Source organism: Hibiscus syriacus, unplaced genomic scaffold (assembly GCF_006381635.1).
Source record: "Hibiscus syriacus cultivar Baekdansim isolate YM2019G1 unplaced genomic scaffold, ASM638163v2 tig00110930_pilon, whole genome shotgun sequence".
Lineage (NCBI taxonomy): Eukaryota > Viridiplantae > Streptophyta > Magnoliopsida > Malvales > Malvaceae > Hibiscus > Hibiscus syriacus.
The window spans coordinates 175,011-202,974 of record NW_024062917.1 but is presented as its reverse complement, the minus strand read 5'-3'; the positions used below and the strand labels follow the sequence as shown (position 1 = coordinate 202,974).

The following is a 27,964-nucleotide window of genomic DNA, read 5'->3' as shown; positions in this document are numbered from 1 at the left end:
TTATGTACTTACGCTAACTATTGAACCACCCATGGTTCAAAACAGATCGAAACAAAGATGGCTAAACCCTAAAGATCTAACCATTAAAACCAATGACTAATGCTTTCATACTTGTAATAGTGTTTTCGGTTTGAGTTAAATATCATTCCCACGTTCAAAAAAGGGAAGCGTACCTACAAAATGAAAATGGGTTCAGGCAACTTGATTTAGCCCAACAGCCTTCAGGAAAATGGGTTAAAAGTGCTACCTGGACTACACGTTCTTAAACTCATATCCAATGTTTTGCTATTAAACGTGTTAATTACTTAATTTCACTTAAAAATAGCTTAAATTGTATTGATTTTATAAAAAAACACATAGTAATACAACATAAGTTTAACACTAGTTCAAATATATATACACACAATTATTAAAAAAAAACAAATATTAATTTTAAACAAATGATTTACTTTATGTCACAAAAAGTAAAATAACAACGTTAACGATAACATTATAGGACACATGTATGTTTTTATTATTACTTCCTTAGTCTCTAAACATTTTAGAGATTCTAAGATTTGAGTTATAGTTAAAGGGCTCTAAAATGTTTAAGAACAGAATAATGAAAAATGTAGTTTAAGGACAATAATTATTAACTAACAAACAAAAAATGAATGATGGATGCTTTTTTTTTGCTCATGAAATCAAATTTGGATCATTGGGAATTGGACTCATAATATAATAGAAGCACAATCCATGTACGTAATAAAAATATATCATCCCTGACAACCAACAAACAAAGGTCCATACTTCCAATTGGGCGAAGAAAACGGATATTGCAGTGAATATAACGCGACACACATGATCGATTGTTCATCTAACTGATGGCTTTTATGATACTTGGAAATGCTATCAGATCAGTAAAATCCACATCAAGATTCCATGCCATTTTGACAAAAGTGCTTTGCTTGAGTGAAAAAAATATATGATATTGTTTGTCTACATAAATGCAATCGAAAAAAAACACGCAAACATGATTTATAATTCGCCATAGATTAGGATCGGATCCGAAGCTCGTGATTGCTAACAGTTACATAGAAGTAAAACTCTGATACACCCTTAATTACCTTCAAATTGCTGCAAAGTAATCTTTGCTGAGTTTAGGGTCTGGTTTCATGGATTTCTCTCCTGGCTTCCACCCAGCTGGGCAAATTCATCTGGATTTTCCTGCACATACTGTAAGGCCTGCAGGAAAGTCGAAAAAACCAAATTATAAGGCAACATACCACAACGAAACTCAACCATAAAGCACGCAAAATCTATAATTCACTCTTATCTCTGGCCTCCATGAATGACACTAAGCACATACATCGGAATGGAAATTTAGACAATGGCAAAGCCGGCCTAGTAAATATAATTACCTGGAGTGTCCGCATTGTTTCATCAACACTACGCCCAATTGCAAGGTTGTTAATGGTAGAGTGCTGGATAACCCCCTCCTTATCTATGATGAAAAGTCCTCTCAATGCAATTCCCTAACATCCAAACTGAACTTGTTAGAATCATGTTTCCCATACAGCAATGCTCACTGTAGGGATACGCACAAGTAAGAAGAAACAAAAATAATCCACAATTTTTAGAATAATTTTCAGTTTTTCACAAATGTTACATATATATGCACTTCATTGGTCCAGATAATTCCTGAACTTACTAAATTCATTTCAGTAAATTTAACATCCATCCTTCCCTAGAAAGGATAGAAGACCCTCGGATTGAAACTAACATATCCTAAAAATTGATCGGAAAAGAAATATGTCTCTGCAGGAATTACTCTCTGCTAAAGGTGAAGCAATAGAAGTCAAGAATCATCAATTACAGAAACAAAATCCATAATTCATTTTTAAAAGAATCTGTGCTTTTTTTCCTTCTTCTTAATTTAAGCATTAGAATTAAGCATAGAGACTCGATGTTGGTATACTGGAGCACAAGCAATACCCACATTCATAATACCAGACCTCAACTTATCAAGTTTTCTCAGAAAACTACTTGATTCTCTTTCTTAATACAAAAACTTCACATTTGACTCCAACAATCTTGGCTTACCAAAAATTAAAAGAAAAGAAGAAAAAACAGTTCCTAAAGATGAAACCATTGAACCCAGAGGGCTAGAAAAACACACACACACAAATAGATGTGCTTGTAAAGCAATAATGTAAACCCCTTCGGTAGGGATGGCAACGGGCCGGGTTCGGGCCGGGTATTGGTCCCCCGTCCCCGTCCCCGTTTAAAAAACCGGTACCCGTCCCCGTTTAAAAAACCGCAGGGATTTAAACGGGGATTCCCATCGGGTAATCGGGAAAAACCGCAGGGAAACGGGTATCCCCGTTTAGCATAAACGTTTATTTAAACGGGTATCGATAGGGTTGTTCATTCGGTTAATTCGATGGCCGAACCGAACGAACTACCATTAACCGAATTTTTTTTTCTTTAATTGTTAATCGAACCAAATTTTTTTTCGAAAATATTAACCGGACCGAATAAATTTCGGTTAATTCGGTTAATTTTTGAATTAACCGAAATTTTTTAGAATTTTCGAATTTAATACTAGAGAGCAGCTGTTGTTCCATTTGCTAGGGAAGAACGTGATGTTGGTATAGGTCCCGAGACTGATTTTAATATGGCTAATTCACATGCTTCGCTTTGTCAGAGGAACGTTAAAGCTTGTGTAATGGAGACAGCTTGTATGAGGTTATTGGAATGCGAGGTGAAAATGAGGGTTGCTGTCGAAGAGACGAAGACAATATGCAAGTTGCATTGATTTTAAATTCTGCTGAACATAATTTCCAGCTTGCCAATGCTAGTGGTGGGCTTCAAGTGTGTAATGGTGTACTGGACGAGAACCCTGCAGCAAGTACACGTTCGTTGGAAGTGGCATAATACCACCAAACCAACCAGACTTTTCCCATTTAACTAGACAATGTTTGTCTATTAAAAGATATTAAAGGTTCACACGTGATTGCAAACAAGAAGTGTAAGCACTATTTTTACGATTAAAAGAAAAAAAGAATATTATAAGACAGCGAAAATTGAGGTAAATTCTAGAAATTGAAGCGGGGACGATTTTTTAAAGTGGGTCAGTATGGGGTGAAAAAAATAATAAAAAATATTTAAGGGTTAATTTAAAATATGTTATTAATATTATATATAAAAAAATAATTATTTTTAATATTTATCGGATCGGGTATCGGGACGGGTAATCGGGCCGGGGATTACCAAACCCGTCCCCGTTTAACATAAACGGGTTTTCCCCGTCCCCGTCCCCGTTTATCATCCCCAAACCCGACCCGTTAAATTCGGTTCGGGTTCGGGTTTTTTTGCCATCCCTACCCTTCGGTGACAATCCAGCCAGTCATGGGCACATCCCAATAATTGCCAAAGGGAAAACCCAGCAAATGTGATATGCAACATTCTTCGTGCAACATGTTCAAAACGTTAAAGAAAAGCTGACAGTTTACCAATCCAGGATTAGATGCTAGAAAACATGAAGTTATCACATACCTGATCAGGAATGAGCACTCCATAAGATTTTGAAATTGACTTAGTGACATCAGATACAAGTGGATACTTCAAGTCACCAAGGCCACCAGACTTTCTATCTGTTTGAACCCAGGCAAGGTGAGAGAACTGCAATAAAGTGTAAGCTGAGGTTAAGTTTTATATAAATTGGATGCAAAAACACATGCTAAACTATAATGTAACAAAGTACACCTCATCAATAAATTACAAATGCAGATGCTGCAATAAACATATTAATGCTTCTACACAATAAGTATAATAATGTAAGCTATTTTAAACACAATTACACAGACGATAAAAGAAAATTAAAATACTGAGAACCAGCTTAGCCCTTGGCATAATATCAACTTTTCCATATTCTATATGCGAATAAATAAGCACCTATTACTGGAGATTATGCAACTTTAGAGATGATTAAGTAACAAATCATTAATTTATTGTAGAGCACTAATACATCATTGACGCAGAGGTTTTCACTGAGGAGCTTACAACACTGTCAATAGAAACACCTAGTATTTCTGTGTTCAACTTCTCAAATTCCTCATAACGGTCACTGAAAGCAGTAATCTCTGCAAGAAGAAAAAAATTGGGGAGGTAAAAGTACGAATAAGAATCCAATATCATAAAACTTCAGCTTAACTGTTCAGACTGAAACAAACCTGTGGGGCAAACGAATGTGAAGTCCAATGGGTAGAAGAAGAGAATCACATATTTCTTCCCAATGTATTCAGAGAGTTTGACCTGAAACAATAATGCACGATCCAGAATTAAGTTGGAAAAAAAGTTCCATACCAAAAGAAGAAAAATAGTGACTGGCCTAAACATACTTCTACAAGCATCCACATAATACAACCTTAATGAACTCCTGATCAAAGACAGCCTCTGCCTCGAAGTCTGGAGCGGTATTTCCCACCAGTGGAAGCTCACTCTGCAAGACAATGCTCAAAATAAGAAATCGAAGACCTAAAACAGAAGATAAGACAGTGTCATCAAAACTTCAAGAAAATGCTATAAACAAATTCCAAGACTTTTTTCAATTTCACTCACATTTGTAATGTGCTTCTCTTTTTTAAAAAGATCAACAAAACTATTGAATTTAAACATGTTAATATATTTAAAACTGCATCCGCAAATGTAGTTAGCTTTAGCTTACACTTTGGCCATTCCAATGGAGTCTAAGACCCAAAAAAAATCGTACCAATCGATACAGGCTATGTTCATCATAATCAATTTGTTTAAAACCAAGACCGGTTACCAATTCCTCATTTTAAGCTCGTTCTAACTAATGCCTTTAAAAGATGACAAAAAATGTTCACTAAGCAGCGTTAAAGACTGAACACAGCCCAAAAAATTGTTTTTAGCTTAAAATATTAACAAAAATAAAGAACTAAATAAACCAAACATCACATTACAGTGTCTCCCCATCCTAATTTACCCCAAACAATTATCACAACTAGTATACATAGAAAACATATGATATATAGAAAATTAAGGAGATAAAAATAAAAGGCATATCACACGCTGGCTTTGACGACGAAACTATTCTGATAATGAGAGGCACGAGAGAGGGAAATGGAGCGGGCAACACGAGAAAGGAGAGGAGCACGGAGACCAGTGAAGGAATTAGGGAGAGAAAGAGATTGGGATTTGGGGGAGAAAGCCCTGGGCCTGGGGTTTGAGGAGATAAGAGCCGTGGTTGTGGTTGAAGTAGCGGAGCAAGCCATGTCTGCCTTTCACGCTTTATCTCTCTCGCAGTGAGCTGGAAGAAGATTATAATAAGGGGGAGAAATGAAAGTTCTGGAATGTAAAGAGGATAAGTGGAGGTAATGGGTTTAGGGTTGGGTGGGGTTTTATATTGGGTTACCCGCCTCCACACATTTTGGGTAAACCGGAGATTTATCTCATCTCACTCTGATTCTCAACAATTGAAATCTCATTTGATTTCTTTGAGATTTTAACTTCTTTTAACTTTGGGCTCTTAGCCTACTCTTGATTATGGGTGTAAATGAACATAAGCATTTGGGTAACCGTTCATACATCTATTTATTAAGTTAAATAAATTTGTATGAACGAAATTTTTATATTCATTTAATAAATGAGTAAACACAAATAAAAGTATATTCGGTTCATTTATATTTATGAACATGTTTATTTATGAGTTCATTTAATACATGTTCACGAACATGTTTATTTTTGTACATTTTAAACATCAATGAATGTAGGGACTAAATTGAACATATGGTAAAATTTGAAGTTTAAAATAGAAAGATTAAGGAGGTTAAGCAGTAGTGGCAAAATTTTATCATTTTTTATATTGCAAATGAACATGTTCGTGAACATGTAAACAAACATATAAACAGATGTTAAATGAATATGCTTGCATACGCTAAACGAACAAACACAAACACTTTTAAAAATAAATAAGCGAACACAAAGATGATATTAAAAATTTAAACGAATGCAAACCGAACATGAACACCTTTTAAAATAAACAAATAAACATAAACAAAACTTTACTTGTTTAAATTTCGTTCATTTACACCCTTAATCCCTATGTTTCTATTCATAAGAGAAAAAGCTAAGTTATCGAAATAGTGAATTTTGTTTCATAATTATTTACTCTTAGGAAGTCATTACAATTATTCATAATAGATAGATATATACATAAAAAATATTTATAGTAAAGAAAGCTGTACACATATTCATAACAATATTACATTATAATATTTTTATTAGGTCATTTTTCTAAATCTCCGAGGAAAGAATTGTACAAGACAATGGGCCTTATATCTAAATTGAACAAAGCAAAATTGGGCTCCAATCCATTTTGGTTTCATCACCCAATCTCGTATCGTATGAGAGAGATTTTGTCGGAAGTTGGAGTGTGTTTGGAAATCCAGAATCTGAGAGCAATCTGGCTGACCATCTTGAAGTCGTAAAATTTTCTATCCCTTATCCAATTTCTCTCTCTTCCCAAACCAGGGGAAAAAATGAAAAGAAGTGGAAAGGAAACAAAAACAGCAGGCAATGTAGATGCCCACACACCATGCGAGACACGCTCCCTTTCCTCCCCCAAACCAACCCCTTACTTTCCTCCCACCACCACAAACACCATCATTTCCCCTCACTCTCTCGCCATAGGAACCTCCATTTCCCCACTATTTCCTCTAAAACAATCACCCCCGCCTCTCTTCCTCCCAAAACCCATCCCCAACTCCCTTCCATTTCCCATCCGCCGCCGCCGCCGCTACCGCCACCAACCTCCCGCTCTGACTTCCAAGAGAAAATGCTTTACCTTGACTCCATCGGCCTTGATTTATTCTCTCTAGTCCAACGCCACCCTCCCATCATATCCGCTTCTCTCCATGATCTCAAATCCACCGTTGAATTCCTTTTCTCGTTGAACTTCACTACGCTTGAGCTTACCCGAATCCTCTCCATGTGCCCCCATATCCTAACCATCAAACCATCTTCCCTCCTCCCTATCTTCACTTTCCTTCTCCGCGAAGCCCGCGTCAACGGCTCCGATTTAAAGAGAGTTATCAACAGACGTCCCAGATTACTCGCATGCAACGTCGAGACCCAGCTGCGTCCCACCCTATATTTCCTCCAAAGCATCGGAATCTCCGAGATAAGAAGACACACTTCCTTACTGTCTTGCAGCGTGGAAAATAAATTCATCCCTCGCGTTGATTACTTCCAAAAAATCGGATTCTCTCACAGGAAATCCATCTCCATGTTCCGTAGATTTCCCCAACTGTTTAATTACAGTATTAAGGAAAATTACGAGCACAAACTGAATTATTTTGTGGTGGAAATGGGGAGGGATTTGAGAGAAATCAAAGAGTTCCCTCAGTACTTCTCTTTTAGCTTGGAAAACAGGATAAAGCCGAGGCACCAAATTTGTGTTGAAAAAGGGGTTTGTTTCCCTTTGCCTGCTTTGTTAAAGACGAGTGAAATTGAGTTTCGTAGTAGATTGGAGGTTTGTTGTAATTCCACGTTGCCCTTGAAGGGTTCTCCTTTATCGTGTTCTAAACATTGTGATATTTAATACTATGATTCAGTATAACAGTGAAAAATAATAATTGATTTTTATGTGGCTGCCTCCATTGTTTTGTGTTTCAATTTGAAGCTGCATCTGGATGCTGCGGTAGAAGCCCCTTGTACACGGATGGATTTTAGATGTTTTCTTGTATTTCTATTGATACTCTATTTGCGCCTCACCAGAATTTTATAAATTAGTCCCTTTTAAAATTTTAGAAATACACCCCCTTAGCATAAAATCCTATGTCCGTCTGTCCCTGTCCTTGTAGTCTTCTAAATGCAGAGCTTTAAGGCTCCGGTCATAAAAGGAAGATGGAACCTCCCACCGGCCATCAAAATGCTCCCAAAGTAGATTGAAATAAAAAAGTGTTAGATTGAATGGAAAATTCTCTATTATGACTGTTATTGAATAGTTCTCTAGTAGTATCAAGTTTGTGATTAGAGGACGTTCTTGGCCTACGTGTTATCTTGGGTGATGCTTGAGTATTTGTTGGTTGGTTTTGCTGTATTTGCTTGAAGATGTTTATTTGAGAGAAAAATTGCATTTTGCAGTGGTTGGGAATATTTTCTCACTTTTCATCTTCAGGATAATGTACATAACTAGCTGAAGCAAATACGTCGGATGCAGGATTTCATGTTAGGAGGGGTGAATTTATAAAAATTTAAGTATGAGTGAACTTATAAAATTTTAGGGGGGGAATATTTTCAATAGAAAATACAAATAAAATATCTAAAATATATAGAAATTTGAAAATTTTAGAGGGGTGACGACCGCTCCCACCCGCCCCCCTCTAGGTCCATCCCTGGGTGCATACATTTTTTGCTATCATTTTCAAATGGTTTAGTCCTCTGTTAACTGAAGTCAAGTAGTATCCTTGATGGTTTTCAAGTCAGTTATGATGGAAAGTTAAGGTTTTGGCATGATAATTGCTAAGGAATTCTTCACATATATTGGGTGAATCAGTAAGTTGAAATTCTGCTTTTACTCGGCAAACAATATTTGTTCTCATTCCATGGACAGGAAAGCCGTGTCGTCTGCTTTAAATTAAGATGGTTCACAGTGTTTAATCAGTTGAACTTGAGTATTGGGTTTTGGTTCATAGTGTCATTGGAGTCGTTTGTAGGATGAGAAACTGAAGTGATGGAAGAAACCTTGGTGTTTAATGCCATTAAGCAAGCTTATAGTGGCCACATTTGATTCCTCACTTGCATCTATTGGCATATTATAAGTTATTGTTCCTTTCATCTTCACGGGGATAATCCATTAATCCACCTTGGTTCCCTGTCATAGACTTCTGGGGACTTACTAGAAGATAAAATGATTTCTACAAACTTTTAAGCCAATAAGGTTTTCTAAGAGGGTAGACGATATGAGATTTGACAATCTTCCTAGTAACTCCTTGAACTTTTGAAATATTTTGTTTCCTCCTGACATGCTCAACATTTTTCTTATATAAAGTGAAATATTGACATACTCAATTGCTCATTAACAATGCAATAAATTCTGGAAATGTTTAATTGCTTCAAGCGCCATGGAACTTCATTCTTTATGTACTTTGAGAAAACAATTCAGAAAGTGGCCACCAAAAGTAGCTTAATTAATTAATTAATTAATGGATAAAATAAATCTCAGGTCATTCAATTATATGTTGGGCAACAAATGAGTCAATTTTTTTAAGTTACAAACAGTCATTTCGTCGTTAAAAATGAGTTTTTTTTTTAAGTTACAAATATGTTATTTCGTCGTTAAAAATGAAAAGAAAAATGTCTAATGTGATTGGAATAATAATATTTTTGGTCTTCAAAATTTTATATATTCTATCATTTTTATCACAGTTTGAGATAGTCTAATTAACTTAATCTTTCATTTTTAAAATTTCTGTTAATATCATTTTTATACTGTCAAATCAAGCGAGTTAGACGAATTAGGGCAGTAGTTGGATAATAATATTTTATTATAAAATAATAAATTATTATTAAATTGGTATTATATTAAGAAAGTAACAGCAAAATAATATAAGTTCATAAAAGAATAACAAGGAATTTAGGAGAAAAACAAATATTAAAATGATGAAGTTTATAAATATGAAAGATTAAATTTATTGATTTTTTTTTTAAATTAGGATCACATAAATATATTGTACAGGCATAATGTCAAAATTAGTCTCCAATGTTTATCAAAATAGTCTATTGGCTCTTATTTTTTTGAGTATTTTTACCCTTGATGTTTCATTTTAGGACAAAAAGGTCTTAAAATGACAAAATAGTTGCTTTGACTCTTATTCTTTTTTCCTTGAGTATTATAGCCCTCAACATTTCATTTTAGTTGTAAAAAATCTCTTATTTTGGAGCGTTAATAGTGTGTTAACTAATAATTTTCATCTATATAGAAGTCTTTTTGCCTTAAAATAAAATGTTATGATCAAAATATTTCAAAAAAAAAATATGTGATAAAATAATCATTTTAGTAAATATTGAAGGCTAATTTTATATTTTGTCAAAAAATAAATCTTTCTCTCTCTCTCTCCTTTATCCTCTGTTTTTGGGAATTTTGTTATATTTTTATATTTTTTTTGTTTTTATTTCTGTATAATTTTTTCTTTGATTTATTGTATTTGAAATTTAGATGGTTGATGTTAGACCGAATAGAATTAAGGCACATTTTTAACTCCAAATTTTTTATTACATTTAGAATGGATGAAAATTTATAAAATTAGATCGGATTAAATATTGAATGGAGTAAAAATATTAAACTCAATTCTAAATCGAAACGATTTAATCCCGACTCTACTTAACCCATATCCATCTATAATCATATTTCAATTGTTCTTCCTACCGATTATGTTGTCAACTTTTAAAGAGGGGAAACTAAATATTGGCAACAAAACCACAAAGATTACTTGTTTGATGTCAGCTTCGTCAAATTTGATATCTCAACTCCCCCTACCTAGAAAACCCCAATGTGATCCTTACGTAAAAGGCCCATCATCCTGAAAAACATATGTAAAGACAAATGGATAATGGTCAATAATCAAATGTTCAGCACTAATATTGCACGTGAATGTTTAAAATATGCATTAAGCTTGTTTTCTACTCAAGGCATTGCTTCCTCATTTTTTTTTTCTGAAATACATCGAGTACTATCGTGTGATACATGATAATTTTGCACATCAATGGAAGAAAATGATCCATTTAATATTTATATCATGTTTATACTTGAGATTTCAATATATTTAACCGCGGGAGCTAGACATAAACAAATATAAAGTTTTGATTATAAATGAAATGGCCCTGCGATTATAGGGCAGCTCCACCTATCTTCAAGTAGGGAAATACGTTTACCCTAAACAAATCATAAATTAAGAACAAATAATCTACAAGTAATAAATAAAAATAGTATGTTTTCAAGTTCCAATACACAATCATGGCCACTATGTACCTTTGAAGTCATGCCCAAGCCCCTTAGGTCATTGATTACATGTAAACAGTAAAGCTCCTTTCTTCCTAACCTTTGCCCCAACATCTAGTCAAAAAGCGTTTTCTAAGTAGACTAAAAGGAAAAGCTCATGCATTGTTCTCTTTTTCATCCTCCCACTTCGCACATGACTCTCAAATTTAATCTATTAATGTATAGTTTATTGTAATTATTGCAAGACCCTTTCTTCAATAAAGCATACTGATCAGATTTGACGGTCGTGATGAAGTTGTCATGCAACTAAAAGTCACAGCGGGCTCACTCTATCACCCTTGGATTTCCCTGCTCGTATGCAGCATTTATAGGCAACTTCTCTAACCCTAATTCAACACGAGTCTAGTACCATTTTCATGCAATCAGTTTGCTTATTCTTTCCCTTTTCAGCTCAAAATCGAAAGTCTACAAATTTCTTCAATCTAGCTCTGTTGTAAGCTATCTGTTTTAAAAATGTCGAGCAACAGAAAGAAGCTGATCTTTAATAGAGTTTCAGTCAGCTTCGGGTGCAGCAGCTGCAAGAAACCCAAGCTGACGAGTTTTTTCAACCCAAAACCGAAGCCAAAATCTCCATCTTTTAAAACCCATTCTCATTACAGCTACTCTTCTTCAAGCTCATCCAAGAAAACAACCCATTGTTCTTTCTCTGAATACGAAACCGCCACCTCTTTTTCTCCAAGCACAGATACCCCTCTGTACTGTGGCGTCGACAACGATTCAGAGAAAGGCGCCACGTCTTCAACGGCCACCGTAAGAGGATTTGGTAGAGTCGGAAGAGAGAGCCTGGCGGTGGAAAAGCACTCAGATGACCCTTATTTGGATTTCAGGCACTCCATGTTGCAAATGATATTGGAGAAAGAGATATATTCGAAAGATGATTTGAGGGAGCTTCTGAACTGTTTCTTGCAGCTGAATTCGCCGTATTACCATGGGATTATTGTTAGAGCTTTCACGGAGATATGGAACGGGGTGTTCTCCTCAGTCAAGCCTGGCGTTGCTTCTTCTTCCTCCTCGAAGCTGCATTTTGGGTTGAGACCACGTGACTTGTAGGTGCAGCTGATGCCACATTTTTGGGGGGCTTTAGCTTTGAGTACAGTACAGTGTGGGTGAAATTGTTTTTAGTAAATTCCGATTGTTGGCATTTAAACAAATATTTTTCAAGCTTAATGCTATAAAAATGAATGTGAAGCTTTTAGAAGCATTAATGGAAAATATTTCTTTAAACAAAAAAGTCAAGGAGTGTGTTTATTTATGGTGCTTCACGTAAACTGTATAATTAGAATATGTATGGGTCATGTGTTAGGACAATATGTTTTGGAAATATGCTGTGTGTACTCCAAAAAAAAAATTGCTGCATGTGTCTTCTTTTTGTTTGAATTCCAGTTTTGGGTACTTAACCAATCTGAAAATTTTGCTTCACAAGTGTGTTAGTGGGTAAGCAATTTTTAATATATTTGTTATTATTATTATTTGGTATAATTTATTTGCATGTATCTTGTAATGGTAACCTCGTAAATTATGGTGAGCTAGTTGGTGGATTCAATATTTGAGATCATGGAGTTGATTTTTGAGCCGACCCAAATGGGTAGGTGCTGAGTTGTTTGTTAACCTAGATGATTGATTTTATGTTAGAGAAGATTTTTTAATATTTAATAAAAAAATATAAAATTTTAGAGAAATATAAATAAATTATCAATAAAAATATAAAAAACTAAAACATTAAATAAGTTAAATTTTTCAATAATATTTAAAATTTTCAATAATATTATTAAAGCTAATTGATTGTTTGAAGTTCTGCCTACAAGAAGGGTTATTTTCATTGCTAGCTCTAAACCTTTATCATATTTTTATACTCCGATGTAGGATGGTTAATACTTAGTTCAACTCAGTAATTAGGTGTAGCTAGAATCTTAGATTTCAAGTTTGACTCTTACTAGTCATATTTTGTATTTTCATTTCTTCCATAGAATGATTGTGATATATATATTATTTTATTAAAATTGTAATGAAATTAAACAGATAAAAAACATTTATAGAGTACTAATATTCATCGTTAAAGAAAAGATGTTTTACTAAATATTATTATATATTCACTTCAATTAAAAAATTAAAACTTTTAATTATTTATAATTATTAAATTATTTTGATGATGGCTTTCTTCCTTTTTCTTTTATGAGAATCTCATAATTATAATTCTGTAAATAGATACGGTTATCTGATCGATAAAAGTAGACGTGAATGTGATTTTGTTGTCATAGTTGAAATCATTTGAGACGAATACTACAACCTCTTAAATCTCATAACTTTTTTAAAGTTTCTTTTGGGTATTACAAAAAGAACAAAGCTCAAAACAAGGTACTACTTTACCATGAGATGCTCCTCTATGCTATAAAAATACACCTCCCCTCATGTATAGTTGGAATATCTTAGCATAAATTATAATATTATTTAACTATATATTTGATCACAATCATATTATTTAACCCTATTCGTCCATCTCACATAAATTATTATTATTATTATTATTATTATTATTATTATTATATTTATCTTGAATTTAATATAACTTTTTATTTATATAAATATGAATTCGTTTGTCCTATATAAATTTTATTTTATATATTTACTTTTAATTATCATAAACTTTAAATGTCTTTCTAATTTCATTTCACTATTTTCTTATAAATTAAATTAAATAAATCTTATAAAATCTTATAAAAAATAAATTTTAAAAGTACTACAATTAAAATTAAAAGTTTCTCCCTAAATAAAATAAAATCACATTAGAATTTGTCTCTAAATTCAATGAATTATTTAACAATAATATCTTCAATCACTCTAGTTAATATATATATAATTTTTTAGTAATTGATCTTCCGCAAGGATCAAAACCAATAATATTTGGACTCTAATTGATCTTCCTCAAAGATCGAAACCAATAGAATGTAAACGAGTGTTTAAAAGAAAGAATACTCCAACGTGGGGTTCTCCAACCTATAAGGCTAGGTTGGTGGCGAAAGGATTCAGACAAAAGGAAGACCTAGATTATTTTGATACTTATGCAACAGTGGTTAGAGTGACTTTCATTCGAATTCTTATGACACGTGCGTCTATTCATAAGTTATAAATACATTAAATGAATGTTAAAATAGTCTTTTTAATGGTGATCTTGAAGAGGAAATGTACATCGAGCAACTAGAAGGCTTTGCGATTTCTAGGAATGAACATAAGGTATGTAAGTGGATGAAATCATTATATAGTTTAAAACAGACACCTAAGTTATGTCATGAGAAATTTGACCTGGTTATTTTATCATACAATTTTTTACATAATGTTGGAAATAAATGTATTTATACTAAATTCACCGATAGGTACAATGTAATAATTTGTCTTTATGTGGGCGATTTGTTAATTTTTGGGACGAACATGGAAGGTGTTTGCGAGACCAAAGAGTATCTAGCCTCAAATTTTAAGATGAAGGATCTCAATGAGGTAGATACAAAAACATGAAAATGGTTTTTCACTAAGCCGGTCTCACTACATAGAAAAAGTTTTAGAAAAATTCAAACACTCTATGCGATTCGAACTTTAAATTAAGTGAGAATAATGAAAGAGTTATAGCACAACTTAAGTGATGATTTATCATCATCCAAGGGACATGTTTCTTTAAAGAGACATATCCTACATTAAATGTTACGACCTTTCAAAGTGATGCATATTGGATGCATATAAATAGATGATTGATTGTGTTTTTCAAATCACTTTTTTCTTTTGCAAACAATCCAATCTTCTATAACAAGAGTAAGAATAAGAGAATTTTTTTTATTCTGCTTATCAAAGAAAATTCAAACTTCGTTGTATCCTAGGAGGCCCTCTAACAACTTTGTGTGAGGACAAATAGTTTTCTTTGGAAAGCGTTATCTGCGACTTGAGCATTCAAAAAAGTTTGTGAGAAAGATTTAAATAGCTTGTTAAGAAGAAAACTACAAGTGGTGGGAACTGGGGACTTCAATTGTAATATATTTTGTATTGTTGTTGTTGGAACACCGTCTTTAGCCATGCTGGTAAACATGGATACTGAGTTGACTATAATTACCCAATGACTTTCTCATGATTTCAGGAATGTTTTAACTCAAAAATAAGTATCTAAGTTATATTTAAAGTTAACTTTAAACGTTTAAAAAATATTTTGCTTAAAATATATATCTAACGTTTTCAATGTTACTCTTTTATGTGCCAACACTGTAACGACCGTTAAAAAATCCATTAAAAATGAATTAATCGATCAATGTTTGACTTGTGGCATCAATTTTAATTTCCTTTAATTTTTTAAATAAAATTTATAAATTTTCAAAAAAAAAACCCTTTCTATTCTTTTTTCTTTTACAAAACACCCTAAAAATTATAAAACCCCAAATACCTCCAAATCACCAACTCAAAGTCCATCATCGTCGTCGGCTGTCATCATCATTGGTGAATACCCACACAACGTCGACGGAACCACTACCAGCCATCAGCCCGTCACCAATGCAAGATCAAAGCGTTTTGACACAAATCCCAATAAATTCCCCGTCGTTCTTGAATCACCCGCAAATACCCCTTCCTCGCAGTTCTTGAACAATTTGTTGGTCATTCTTGAATCACCTAGCAAATCCTCCCTCGCCTCAAAGTAATCAAATTTATTACAATTTGTTTGGTGGAATTTGCGTTGGGATTAAATCCTAGTAATTCCTCCTCCGTTATTCATGGGTTGAAATTTTTAGGGTTTAAGGATTTAGATGAATGATGGTCAGTTAGTGGGTGGGTGGTGACAAATGAGTGTGTAACATCCTCAATACCGGGTTAGTGACTAAATTGGAAAGTTTCAGATTTTGGTGATTAAAATAGAATGAATGAATAGTATAAAGATTTATATATAAATGATTGTGTAGGATTGAATTGAAAGGAAGAAGGAATGGAAGGGCAAAAGAGTCATTTGCAAGGAAAATTAATTAAAGAAGGGATAAGGATATATATGAGTACAAGTGGGATGAAAAGAAGAGAACACCAAAGCCTTCCAGAGTTATCTTCTTCTTCTTTCTTCCTTGTACGTGTGAACCAAAGCAAAGGTAAGAATTCTGATTATTGAGTTTCTTGTTAAATTTAATATTGGGTTTTGATTATTAGATGATAACTAAGCTTAAGGAAAGCTTAACATCAAAGGATGATTGAGTTAGGAGAGATTTAAGATTTGAAGTTCTTAAATGAAATCTTGGAATAAAGTTCATAACTAGAATTGAAAGTTATATTTGACTTGTCATCAATCTAGTTAAGATATACGAAGTGTTAAAAACGGAATTCAAACATGTTGATTTATTAATGTAATTCTTGAATTACATATGAAGGATAGGATTTAAAGGTTTAAGATGAAATAAATGAGTATGAATTGGTTTAAGGATGTGTACTAGAGTTAAGAATGAAAAAGGGGATTAAACATGAAGGATTTAATCTAAATGAATGAACTTTCGGGTTCAAAAAGAGGATTCTGGGCAGAGTGCACATTCATGGTGCATCGATGCATCAAGGTTAAAACCCAGAAATTGTTTGAATGTGCACCGATGCATTGGTAGTGCATCGATGCACTCTTTTAAAATAAAGACATCGAATGCAATTCATGCATCGATGCATAAGTAGTGCATCGATGCATCCCATTAATAATGAAACATCGAATGCAATTGGTGCATCGATGCATAAGGAGTGCATCGATGCATCCCATCAATAATACTACATCGAATACCTTTTATGCACCGATGCATCAGTAGTGCATCGATGCATACCTTCATTAAAAGATGAAATTGACTTTTCTCTTAGTCTAAAAAGTGAATCATTAGAGCATATTAGTTATAATACTGATATAGATTCATGTGCGATTATGTAGATACTAAAAGTAAGCTTATTCCGGAACGATCAAAGGATTAGAATTGAATCAAAGCAAAGCTAAGGTGAGTGCATACTATATGTATATTATAATGGAATAAGACTTGTGATAAGTCAAATCCCTATGTTGATTTTTATAATACAGTAGTTGTGAACATGCATACATGATAATTATTGTGATACATGCATAAGATATATATATGTTCATGTGATATGATATGATATGATATGTGATATGACCTGTGATATGAGAACATGATATGAAGTGATATGAGATACATGATCACAAGAGAAATGATATGAGTACATGAACATATGAAATATAAGAATAATGCCCATAGTATAAGATATGAGAATTATAGGTGTAATTGGCATGCCAAGAGTCGAGGGTATAATAGTCCTTCGGGACGTAGTCTTTCGGGATGTAGAAGTCCTACGGGACGAATACTGAATTAAGGTTCGGTGCCCCATGAGGGAATAGATACGAGCTGTGGTGACAGCATTAGTGCACAACCTCAATGCACTCACATACCTCTAATCTCAATAATATACATGGGCTATGCAATTGAAATACCGATTTACAGTGAAAGTGATACAAGAAGGTAAGTTTCGTATGTGCATTATATTATATGTTATCGTGCGATAGATACACGCATATTGAAATGTCATGATCCAAATGTAAGTATGAACATTCATAAGTTTATTGTTGCATATTCATTTATTGCCTCACTAAGTCTATGACTTAGCGTGTAAGTGATTTACACGTAGGTACCAAGAATCAGGAAAGGTGAAAATAGAAGTAGCACGGACAACAATACTACTAAGAGATCAGATCAGAAGTAATTGACAAAGTATGTACTTGGTTATGTATAAGTGTTGGTATGTAATAAGTGTTAATTACGAATACTCTGATCGATTTTGTATTTTTATGGTCTTATGTAAATTAAAGTATTTCGTTTTAATGAAAGTTTTAAAAATTCCCGGGATTTTCTATATGAGTCAAGGTTTTGAAAAGTCAATGTGAAACCTCAGACTTGTATTCGGGTCGGATATGAGTTAAGGGTGTTACAGAGTGGTTATTCGACAACAGAGGTGATGACCGAAGATGACCGTTGACGACTATAAATGGAGTTTGAAATTAAAGATTTTAAGGTTTTGGTTTTTTTTTCTTGTATTTTTTTAAATTAGGTCTTTTTAACAATAATAATAAATTTAAATTATTTTAAAAAATAATTTAAAAAAAATTATAAACGCGACACGTGTTAGATAACGTTTTCTTTTTTAATATAGGTACTTAAAAGAATAACATTGAAAACTTTAGGCACCTATTTTGAATGAAAAAATCTTTAAGCACCTAAAATTAACTTCAAATATAGTTTGAAGACTTATTTTTAGATTAATCCTTTCATGAATCTTCTCTGTTGTTGTTCAAAATCAGCGGAGTTGATTGTGATGAAAGAACCATAACCTGTCCATCCATACTAATCATGGGAAAACCATGCATGTATTTTATTTCTTGAAAAACCGAGAAACAGTTGTTTTCTATGAATCCCAAATTGAAAAGAACATAACAGTCACAATGAATTGTGGAGATACCTTGATGTAATTAATGCTCAAGCCTGCAAACAATTGTAGTTAGCCCATCGTATGTGTTTCTATATCTTGTATCGCCTTGAATCGATAAAGATTAAAGACAAACAACCTGTAGGGTAATCTTTCAAAAAATTATTTCCAGAGTGTATCGATCGAGTTGACATTATAAATAAAACATTATGGAATGATTAAGTTTATTGAATTGTTTCGAATAAAATTGATGCATTTTGATCTGATGAGTTCTTTTAATTTGACATTATTAAAAAAATTGATGAATTTTTTTAAATATAAATGATTAAGTTTATTGAATTGTTCGAATAAAATTGATAGAAGGTATAAATTTCAAAGGCTAAAAATATTATTATTTCAAATACGTTAGATGTTAATTTCAGTTTTAATGCTAAAACGACATATTTATAATTATTAGGGAAAAAATGTTACCAAATTTATAATTAGGTGATCTTAGAGATATATTAGTAGTTTTTTTAGCTAGGAAAGCACATTGTCTCACGTGAAACCAAGGAAACAGAACAATATTATTATAGCAATACTCATTTAATGTTTATTTGGGTATATGACACTCAAAATATTTATTTAGGAAAATAGCATTTGGTAAAGATGCACTATGCAGGTCGTGTTTTTAAAAGATATGTTTTGTAGGGAGCGCTTTTATCGATGTGGTAAGGATTTCAAGTATAATTTTTATATTTGAATCATTTGAGATTAAAATGAAAGAAATAAGAATAATAAGTTAAAATACTAAAAAAAGTGTACGAGTTTTATTTAAAAAGAACAAATGCATGCATAACGTGTTGAGAATACATATTTGCACAAGCACGGGCACGAACTAGATGGCGACAACACGTATGTATAGATCTTATCTTAATCACTCAATAAGTGTATGCTTAAAAGGTTATATGTAAACATTGAATTTTTTTTTAAACAATGTGAAATATGAGAATTTTATGACCAAAACTAGTTGATTTTGAACTATCAAAGACAAGTCTTGAATTTGATCAAACTCATATTGGTACGACAGTTAAAGACAATTTTATATACTTGGATTACGAGTGTTTCAGAAGATAACAATCATCTTTGAGAACTGTAATGATATGAATCTGATCAAGTTTAAGATTATCTTTAACAATTCAAAATTAACAAAATTTGGCCACATTATTTAGATATAAAATTTTCAAGTATTTAAATATAGCGTTTTAAACATACATTTCATTGGATAATTGAAGATAACATATACGATTGTGCTGTCGCCTTTCTTACTGTCCAATTCATGTTCATGCAAATGTGTGGTTTTAACATGTGTTGTATGTATTTCTTATTTTTAAATAAAATTTATTCAATCAATTTTAATATTTTTAGCCCATTATTATATTGAAAAGTCTACCTATAATTTATGCCACATCAATAAAGATTTGTCTTTTGAAAAACGCAATCTACATAGCACATTTTTGCCTTGCCAAAAGGGTGTTGTAAGACAATTCCACGTATCATTCCCCCTTCTGAATATTTTTGCTTACAAAAGATTGCATTTATGAGATCTTTAATTTCTCCTTGCATCATTAAGTTATCACCTATTACTGGATTTCAGGCATCTATGGTAGGATTTACTTTAATTTCTAGCAAATATGATTTATATATTATTTTTTAACACGATCCTTCTGCCAATGTTTTATTTAAAGGATCCTTGTTCTGTGTTCTAATGGTTCTCGAAATTGGGAAAGAAAAAGACAATGCTTCAGCTTCCTGGTTTATATAATTAAGAAATATATATGTGCATTTTAAACTATATAATTCAATTTATTAACTGTAACGAAATAACACAACAAGAGATGATGCAACATTAATATAGTGTGTCCAAAGCTAAAGTATTTTATGCAATTGACATATAAAGTAAAAAGTTGGACACACGGATAAAATCCCATTAATCAAACAGCATCCCTTCAACATAGTTTGACAAAATAGGATAACGAAAATGGGGACAAGGAAAAGTAATTGGGACAGGGATTCCCCAGTTGTATGTTCTTTACCTTAAACAGGATCAACAAACAGTACAAACTATATAATTGCATACCGCGAATCCAGTTAGATCCAGCATATCTATATAAATATATATTTATGGCCTTGCAAGCTAGAAGTAGGTACCCTCGGGAGGTTGTACCAGCTTCCGGTTATAGGGGGCTGCCATTTCCTTCTTCAGCTGTGTCAGTATATCCTCCATGGTATACTCCCTTTGCCAATTTGCAAGAAGTCCGAACTTCTTTGGTTCCACCTGTTGCCATTGGATACAATCAAATCCATGTCACTAGTCATCACACATAACAATATAACAAAATAGAGTTGCATGAATCATAATGCACCTGATAGTTGAAATGGCTAATCAATGAAAAGCGTCATAAATTAACTGATTATTGGATCAAACAAATGTTAATATTATTGGTATACCATTCCAGTTTCATGGTTAACACAAGTCATGTTGATCCTCGAATGAAAACGGACAGTTGGAGGCTTCTCTGGATAATCTTTATCACAGAACAACTTCAGCTGATAGATTCGACCTTCATGTACAGTCTGAGAACATGAAAAATAAAAATCACCACAATTGCATGTACAAAATGATGGTTTTCAAAAATACCCAGAAACACCTGTTGTTCACATCAAAATCAAGGAGAGTAAGGCAATTCCAAAAGCAAGCACATTATGAGAATGCTAATTATTTGTAAAAAGAACTACATGAAAAGAATTACTGAGTGACAGTAAGATACTTGATGCTTTTGAACTCAGAAGATTCATATATGATTGTCAACACAAACATAAAGTTTCAACTTAGGAACTACGCCATAACATATAATACGCTGACTGAAAAAAAGCAATTACATTGTGAGGACCAATTATGGTGCCAGTCCAAGAGCGCATGTAAATATCATCTCCATCATCCATTCCATAGCTTACAGAACCATCTCCAATACCTTTTTCTCCACGCTCAAGCTCCTCCAGCAATCTGAAGTTCCGAGGCACTGCAAAAAGAACTTGTAATAATCAATAAAACCCATGATCCTTTGCACTAATAACATAAGAAGTCTTAGTATTGGGATTAATGCTAAATAATTCCTGTTTCCAGAGAAGGTTGAGAAAGGTAATTAACTTGAAAGCCATAAAACCCTTTCAATCTGAATAATGTAAAGTACAATTAGATTGCACAAGCATGGATGAGGCAGCTCCCTATGCTTCTTGTATAGCAATATCATATCAGCACAAGGTTCCACTTATCGTGAAATAGTAACAGAAATTCCTTGCAATGCGATGGCAAAGACAATTAGCAGTGAACATATTTAAGGGGGAAAAAACTCTAGTCCCCCTTTATTACATTCTCCAGTAGTTCAATGTTCAGACTAAACCCCCATTGAAGTTTGAAGGTCCGGGTGGCATACAAAAGGAAATGAAGCGAGCTCAACAATGACAAGAATGACTTGTCCCTAATATACTAGTGTAAAGGACTCCCGAAAGGCACAGCTACTGACAAATGATTAGTTATGGAAAGCTACCAATAAATCGATACGTTCAGTCCTCCAATATCATAACGATTCATATAAGCTACAGATTACAACTCTAGAAGCCAAAAGCAGCAATGCTTCTACACCAAAAGAACTTTAACATTATCAAGGCCAATATCATGTGCTTTTAAGAGATAAAAAGACACACAACGCAATTTCCAGGTTCTCTAATTCAAGATTTTACATGAAAAGCACATTCAAAGTTCAAACAACCGGTGGACCACTCATACAAAATTTTCATATAGGAAGCCAAAAAAATCTTAATATTTTAATACTAATTATTAATAAACCACAACAAACATTCATCAGGAACCTAAAATATTGTGAGATAAACAGCCACAACAAAATACTTTGAATTGCTAATTAAATACTCAAACTTGACAAAAAAGCACACACTTTACGTCGAATATAACAATAATGCAACCAGCCCGAAAACGAAAGCAAAAATTAACAGCTACACAAAGCTTTAAATCAATAACAATCGAAAATTAGAGGAAACCCCTTTCAATTTCTTATCACGAGTCCAAATAATATGACCAATCCCACAAATAATAACCGATTATACAGGAAAGAAACGATGAAACAACAAAACCAATAAAACCCATGAATATTCCTACAAAATATCAATAAAAACGCAAGATCGGGTGAATAAGCAAGAGGGTATAAAAAATAAAGAGAAAAAGGGACAGGGGATCGAAGAACGAACCCACGACACTCGATCCCCCTGAGCCAAGCGTCATTGGTGGTTAACTGGAGGATTTTGATAAATGGGTTTGGAGAGATCTGACGGAAAATAGAAAGAGGGAAAGATATCTAGAGAGAGATGGGGGTCAGAGTCAATAATCTGGTGAAGGAATGGCGGAGGGCCAAGCTGTGGTATGCGGAGAATAAAGAGGACATCTTCGTTTCCTCTTATTATTATTTTCCCATTATTAATATCGATTATACAAAAAATATTATGGTAAAATAAATATATTATAGTGATTAGAGAAAACTTTTTTTCGATCAAAACCCATCAACGGAAATGAGGAAACAATGGAGCTGTAGAATTGTGCCTAATATTCTCTTTGATTTTTTTATACATATTATAATATATTTTATGGAATAATGATAATGTATATTGTACTTTTAATAAAAGGTTTAAATTTTAACTTTGATAATAATATTGTAAATTGCGACAATTATTAATTTTAGACACAAATAGTAAAATAGATATAAATAGTATATTTAAATTACTATATATTTATATAAAATTATTTTTATTAAATTTATATATAAAAATTAATGTCTTACTTTTTATGATATTTAAAAATATATTTTATAATTCATATTTAAAGTTTGTAATTGTTATTCTTAATAATATTACTATTAAGGCTTGAACTTAAATAGTGATTGTTATTCCTAATTGCATGAACCAAGTGATGGTAAAGAGATGGTTGGGGACTAAAATACTAAAAAAAAGGGCCAATGTGAATATAATATAATTAATATACTATGTTTTTCATAAACTTGTTGTATTCAATAAAATTAACAAATATTATTAATTAAAAATAATATAAGAATAATTCACTGGTAACTCTTCGAAAATTCTGTTTATTTACCACCCACCATGTACCGGAAGGCCCAAGGATACTGTTCGGCCCAGAGTACGTAAAGTCCACTCAAAGACTTTAATACCATATTCACACCACTGCCTTCCAACAAAGAAAGGGAAAGACAGATTTTCATCTAAAACACTGTTTGTCTCCGCTATTTTCCGCTTCTGTTGCCCGGTATTATTGCATTTCCTTTTCAAGTGTTCTTCTTCTTCTTCACTGTTTTGGGTTTTTCATTGTTTCTCTGATGCAATTGTTTTTGCGTATTAGATGTTCGGTGAAGTGCCTATACGAAATATGGACCTTTTCTTCTTTTTTATTTTGTATTTTTTTTGTCTAAATGCTTGGCTCAAGTTAATGTAACTGCAGTTTATTTTTTATGGGTGTTTTTCTTTTCATCTTTAGGGTGATTAAATTCTTATTTTCAGGTTTCTTCCCTGCTGTTAAATATTGAGTGTGTCTAGGAAGAACTAACAAAAACTTCGTATTTGTAGCTGTTAAAAGGTCACCTTTCCGAAATCCAACCAAACACGTAAAACTACTACATTTTTGAATAACTTGTCATTTTCAACTATACCCTTTCAGGTTTGTGCAATGGAATTTTTGTATGTTCTCTTACTTAAGTGATACATTTGTCACGGTTCCCTTACCTCTAGTTGTGCAGTAGATTAGATGAACAGATTTTTGTTTTTATGCTTTGGTTTTATGATGCTTAACTAAGGAGTGCTTGTAGTTGTTGAACTTTCGGATAACTATGTCATTTATCACTATTATTGTTGGCCGTGCAAGTATTTGAATGATGTTTAGCACTTATTCATTAAGGCAGTATAGCAAACATCTCCTTTCTACTCATTTGAGTAGTGCTTTGTGCGTTAACATTGATGTGTCATTTATACCTGTGACTGTTCAAAACCAATGTAAGGTGCAGAATACTGCATCATTTAAGCTTGTAATGTGCATCTAAATTGATTTTCTTTCTTTTAACCGAATAATTATTCTTCCCTTTCCCTATCGCTCTCTCTTTATAATTTTGATACAGATGTCTTTGTATATCGGTCATCTATCGTCTCGCACTCATAGGGATGAACTTGAGCATGTTTTCAAAAGGTTTGGAAGATGCAATGTGAAGCTGAAAGATGGATATGGATTTGTTGTGTATGACTACCCTCCAAATGCACAAAAGGCTTTGAGAGCGCTTCAAGGAAGAAATATCTGTGGGAAGCCATTAACTCTCACATGGTCAAATAAACAGCCTAGACCTTTCAAAAAAAATTATAGGGCTGATCAGACCTATGATCGCAACCCACGTAGAAAGAGGAGTCCAGCTAGAGGTGGATATGTTGGTAGTAGAAATTTTGATGTAAATGTTCAGCTAGATTATAAAGACTAGTATTGAACAACCAGAGAGTCATGGTATGGTGCAATTTATAAGGGAAGAAAATCACAACTATAGGGAAGATTCGCTGAATGAAAGTGGTCAGGATGAATCTAACCAGATGGATGATAGGTGGGATGGGCAACGCCATGATCATTCTAATGGTAATGACATTGAGCATGAAATGGAATTTGACCGCTATGTAGATTATGACAGGAAAGCTGACGCTGAAAATCATCGAATTGTGTATTCCAGTGGTTCTCCTGCTGAACAAAGCCCGCCAGAGAAAATAGTGACAGAGCTGATAGGGGAAGAAACTCTGAACCATCCCAAGGATTCAAAAGTGCAGCAAGCTTGTTACAGCTGCGGTGCCTTGGGTCACAAAAAGCATAACTGTCCCCATGAAATTACTTCAGGAAGATGTTTCTCCAGGTTTGACCTCAGGTATGACAATGACAATGGTAGAGGAGGTGTAGGAAAAAGCTGCCCTAGCAAGTTTCGGATCCAGTTCTCGGTCAAAGTTGCTGCTAGACAAGGATTTCCAAAGAACAAATCAATTTGAGGATACCGGAAAAGCATCTGGTTCAGGAAAGAGTGGGAGACTGATAGAGAATGGAAGCTCCTTTATTGGAAAGGAAACAGTCAGGGCTTGGGAGAAGGACCATGAAGGAAAGAAGCGAAGTAGGAGAAGATTTGAAACTCCTCAAAGACATAATGCAAAGAAAGCAAGGCCAATTTCTTCTCCACTTCATCCTGATCACGGTGCATCCAGATCACGCTCAAAATCTAAATCCATAAGGCATATGCCAAGGTCAATTTCACAGTCTAGATCAAGATCCATATCATCCAGAGCACGCTCATCATCTAAAAATCTAAGGTTGAGTTCAATATCACATTGTTCTAGAGCCAGAAGTTTTAAATCTAGCTCAAGGTTGAGCTCTCCAACATCCTACTCTTTACCTGTATCATTTGGTAGGCCTCTAGAATCAATGTTGGACAAGGGGCAATTTAATTTGAAAGGCTCTTTGGATGCGGGTAACGCACCTGAATCCAAGGAAATTATGGTTGGAGGTGATGTTCAGTTGGAGAATGCAAATTTTGAAAATAATGTGGGTCCGGTTACTATTAAAAATGCTGGTTCATCTGCCAAAGTAGAAAGTGAAGTGGAAAAAGACCAAGCTATGCAGGGAAGTAATAGTGATAATCATATGACACCCAGGTCAGTGCCTCGAGTTAAAAATCCAAGCACACCACTTTCTGAGAAAAGTGCACTTGCTGATGAGCGTTTATCTCCAGAGAACTTAAGAGAGATAAAGGGCAGTCAAGCTGTTGATGCAATGACAACAAAGGATGTGACAGTACAACCTTTAGAGACTGATTCAGAGCTTACCTCTGTGGGTTCTACAACCATATCGCCAGAGGAATTGTGTATTGTCATTAAGCATTATGGCCTAGAAACTCAAGAAGAAAATGAAAGGCATCTATCTGCAGAAGCTTACTTTGGTGCTGCTAGCTTGTGGCCTTGGGAGATAATCTATTATAGGAGGTTGAAGAAAGGTCCTATTTCAACCGAGAACTATGCCAGGCGAGTTGAACAAAATAAAGAATTTGGTATTGTTGATAAGTATATCAGAAGCAGTAGTGGATGGGGAGAACTGAAGCACCTCTGAGAAATTTTGTAAAGTCTGTAACTGCATATTTTATATCTTCAGAGTTTGGAGAGCCTCAGCATTTTGGCCCTACTTTGCTATATGGTTTTGGGATTTTACAATATTAAGATCTAACAGGTAAACTTCCACAAAGTATGCGTACTGTGTACTACTAGAATCAAAATGATATCCTGCATTTTCTTTTCTATAAATAGTTTTAGTAATATGATTGGGGTAAGTATTAGTATTATACATATTTTATGTAATAACTATCAATGCTTCTCTTGTTGTGGCAATTATGTAAAGCTTCTCAGCTCCTCATGCCAATATTACAATGCGCTTTAGTTCTCAAGCTCATTATTGAATCTTCTTACTTGATTGTTTCATATTTAATAGTTTCCCTCAGAAGTATTAAAATTTGTTCTGTTTCAGTTTTTTTTTCTGTATAATATGTTGTCACTTCAATTAAACTTTCACAAAGCATGTTACAATGAATATGTTTCTAATTTTAGTGACAAATGCTTGTAAATTTATGGAAGTTTCTGTTTAAAATTTCCATAATTTATGCATTCTGTAGTGCAGAGTGCTTGCATGCATATGGAAATTTCCCTGTCGGACATGACTCAGTATTGTGCTCGGCAGAAGGACAGTTAGCAGCAGGTTTGAAGATGGTTGGTTTGGTTCCTTACTTGTCTAGCTTAGTTTATTGAAGTGAGACGTTTAGGCCTTGCTTGTCGGATGGGAAGAAAATTAGAAAGATGGAAAAACTAGAGGAGAAAAGTGGAATATATATATATATATATATATATATATATATATATATATTGTTTCCATTAGTTTGCCAGCTTTTGTGTTTGTTTAGTTTGACTCTGTATGGTAATGCTTACAACAAAACAAAACTTATGTAATTGTAAAGACTAACCATCAGAACAGTCTATAATCCGAAGACAAGCTGAACAGGTACCAGACTGACTCGTTTCATCGATTGATTCGGACATGCAGCTGGTTTTTGAAGTCAAAGTGATGTACATGGCTTGTTCCTGAATCATTTGCAGAATATATTGAATGCTTTTCAGTTACTTTATGAATCAAAATAAACTCTAGTAGACATTAATCATATGAGTTCATTGAATCGAGTTGCAAACTAGTGTCGGGTTTTCTCGGCATGTTTTTAATCAGTCCATGGCTCCTTGGAACAT

At 33.5% G+C, this 27,964-nt stretch overlaps 4 protein-coding genes and 1 pseudogene across 4 annotated transcripts; 3 read left to right on the top strand and 2 right to left on the bottom strand.

Annotated features, from left to right (window-relative positions):
* Positions 1 to 927: 927 nt before the first annotated feature.
* LOC120146577 (2-Cys peroxiredoxin BAS1, chloroplastic-like) lies at positions 928 to 5,325 on the bottom strand. The gene is made up of 7 exons (XM_039160102.1): positions 5,076 to 5,325; positions 4,409 to 4,483; positions 4,215 to 4,296; positions 4,045 to 4,124; positions 3,538 to 3,663; positions 1,401 to 1,514; positions 928 to 1,224 (listed from the first exon to the last, which is right to left on the bottom strand). Exons 1-7 carry the CDS (start codon positions 5,277 to 5,279, stop codon positions 1,153 to 1,155), a joined length of 753 nt encoding a protein of 250 aa, XP_039016033.1. The 5' UTR covers positions 5,280 to 5,325; the 3' UTR covers positions 928 to 1,152.
* A 1,201-nt stretch (positions 5,326 to 6,526) lies between these two features.
* LOC120146570 (transcription termination factor MTEF1, chloroplastic-like) lies at positions 6,527 to 7,711 on the top strand. Its single transcript, XM_039160095.1, has one exon. The coding sequence runs from the start codon at positions 6,602 to 6,604 to the stop codon at positions 7,604 to 7,606; it is 1,005 nt and encodes a 334-aa protein (XP_039016026.1). The 5' UTR covers positions 6,527 to 6,601; the 3' UTR covers positions 7,607 to 7,711.
* Positions 7,712 to 11,489: 3,778 nt separating this feature from the next.
* Positions 11,490 to 12,118, top strand: LOC120146653 (transcription repressor OFP6-like). Its single transcript, XM_039160162.1, has one exon. It carries the CDS (start codon positions 11,522 to 11,524, stop codon positions 12,116 to 12,118), a length of 597 nt encoding a protein of 198 aa, XP_039016093.1. The 5' UTR covers positions 11,490 to 11,521.
* An 8,323-nt stretch (positions 12,119 to 20,441) lies between these two features.
* Positions 20,442 to 23,071, bottom strand: LOC120146566 (ubiquitin-conjugating enzyme E2 variant 1D-like). Its single transcript, XM_039160093.1, has 4 exons — positions 22,853 to 23,071; positions 21,470 to 21,609; positions 21,038 to 21,163; positions 20,442 to 20,864 (listed from the first exon to the last, which is right to left on the bottom strand). The coding sequence occupies exons 1-4, from the start codon at positions 22,884 to 22,886 to the stop codon at positions 20,724 to 20,726; spliced, it is 441 nt and encodes a 146-aa protein (XP_039016024.1). The 5' UTR covers positions 22,887 to 23,071; the 3' UTR covers positions 20,442 to 20,723.
* Positions 23,072 to 24,427: 1,356 nt separating this feature from the next.
* Positions 24,428 to 27,151, top strand: LOC120146546 (annotated as a pseudogene).
* Positions 27,152 to 27,964: the final 813 nt, after the last annotated feature.

What these genes read in the sequence shown, in the direction of transcription:
- LOC120146577 (XM_039160102.1), bottom strand. Translation starts at nt 5,279, where the DNA reads ATGGCTTGCTCCGCTACTTCAACCACAACCACGGCTCTTATCTCCTCA. An exon ending in GTTTCGTCGTCAAAGCCAGC is followed by an intron (nt 4,484 to 5,075) that starts GTGTGATATGCC and finishes ATTGTCTTGCAG; the next exon opens with AGTGAGCTTCCACTGGTGGG. An exon ending in GTGTTTCTATTGACAGTGTT is followed by an intron (nt 3,664 to 4,044) that starts GTAAGCTCCTCA and finishes ACTTTATTGCAG; the next exon opens with TTCTCTCACCTTGCCTGGGT.
- LOC120146570 (XM_039160095.1), top strand. Translation starts at nt 6,602, where the DNA reads ATGCGAGACACGCTCCCTTTCCTCCCCCAAACCAACCCCTTACTTTCC.
- LOC120146653 (XM_039160162.1), top strand. Translation starts at nt 11,522, where the DNA reads ATGTCGAGCAACAGAAAGAAGCTGATCTTTAATAGAGTTTCAGTCAGC.
- LOC120146566 (XM_039160093.1), bottom strand. Translation starts at nt 22,886, where the DNA reads ATGACGCTTGGCTCAGGGGGATCGAGTGTCGTGG. An exon ending in AGGGGGATCGAGTGTCGTGG is followed by an intron (nt 21,610 to 22,852) that starts GTTCGTTCTTCG and finishes TTCTTTTTGCAG; the next exon opens with TGCCTCGGAACTTCAGATTG. An exon ending in CCATAATTGGTCCTCACAAT is followed by an intron (nt 21,164 to 21,469) that starts GTAATTGCTTTT and finishes TCATGTTCTCAG; the next exon opens with ACTGTACATGAAGGTCGAAT.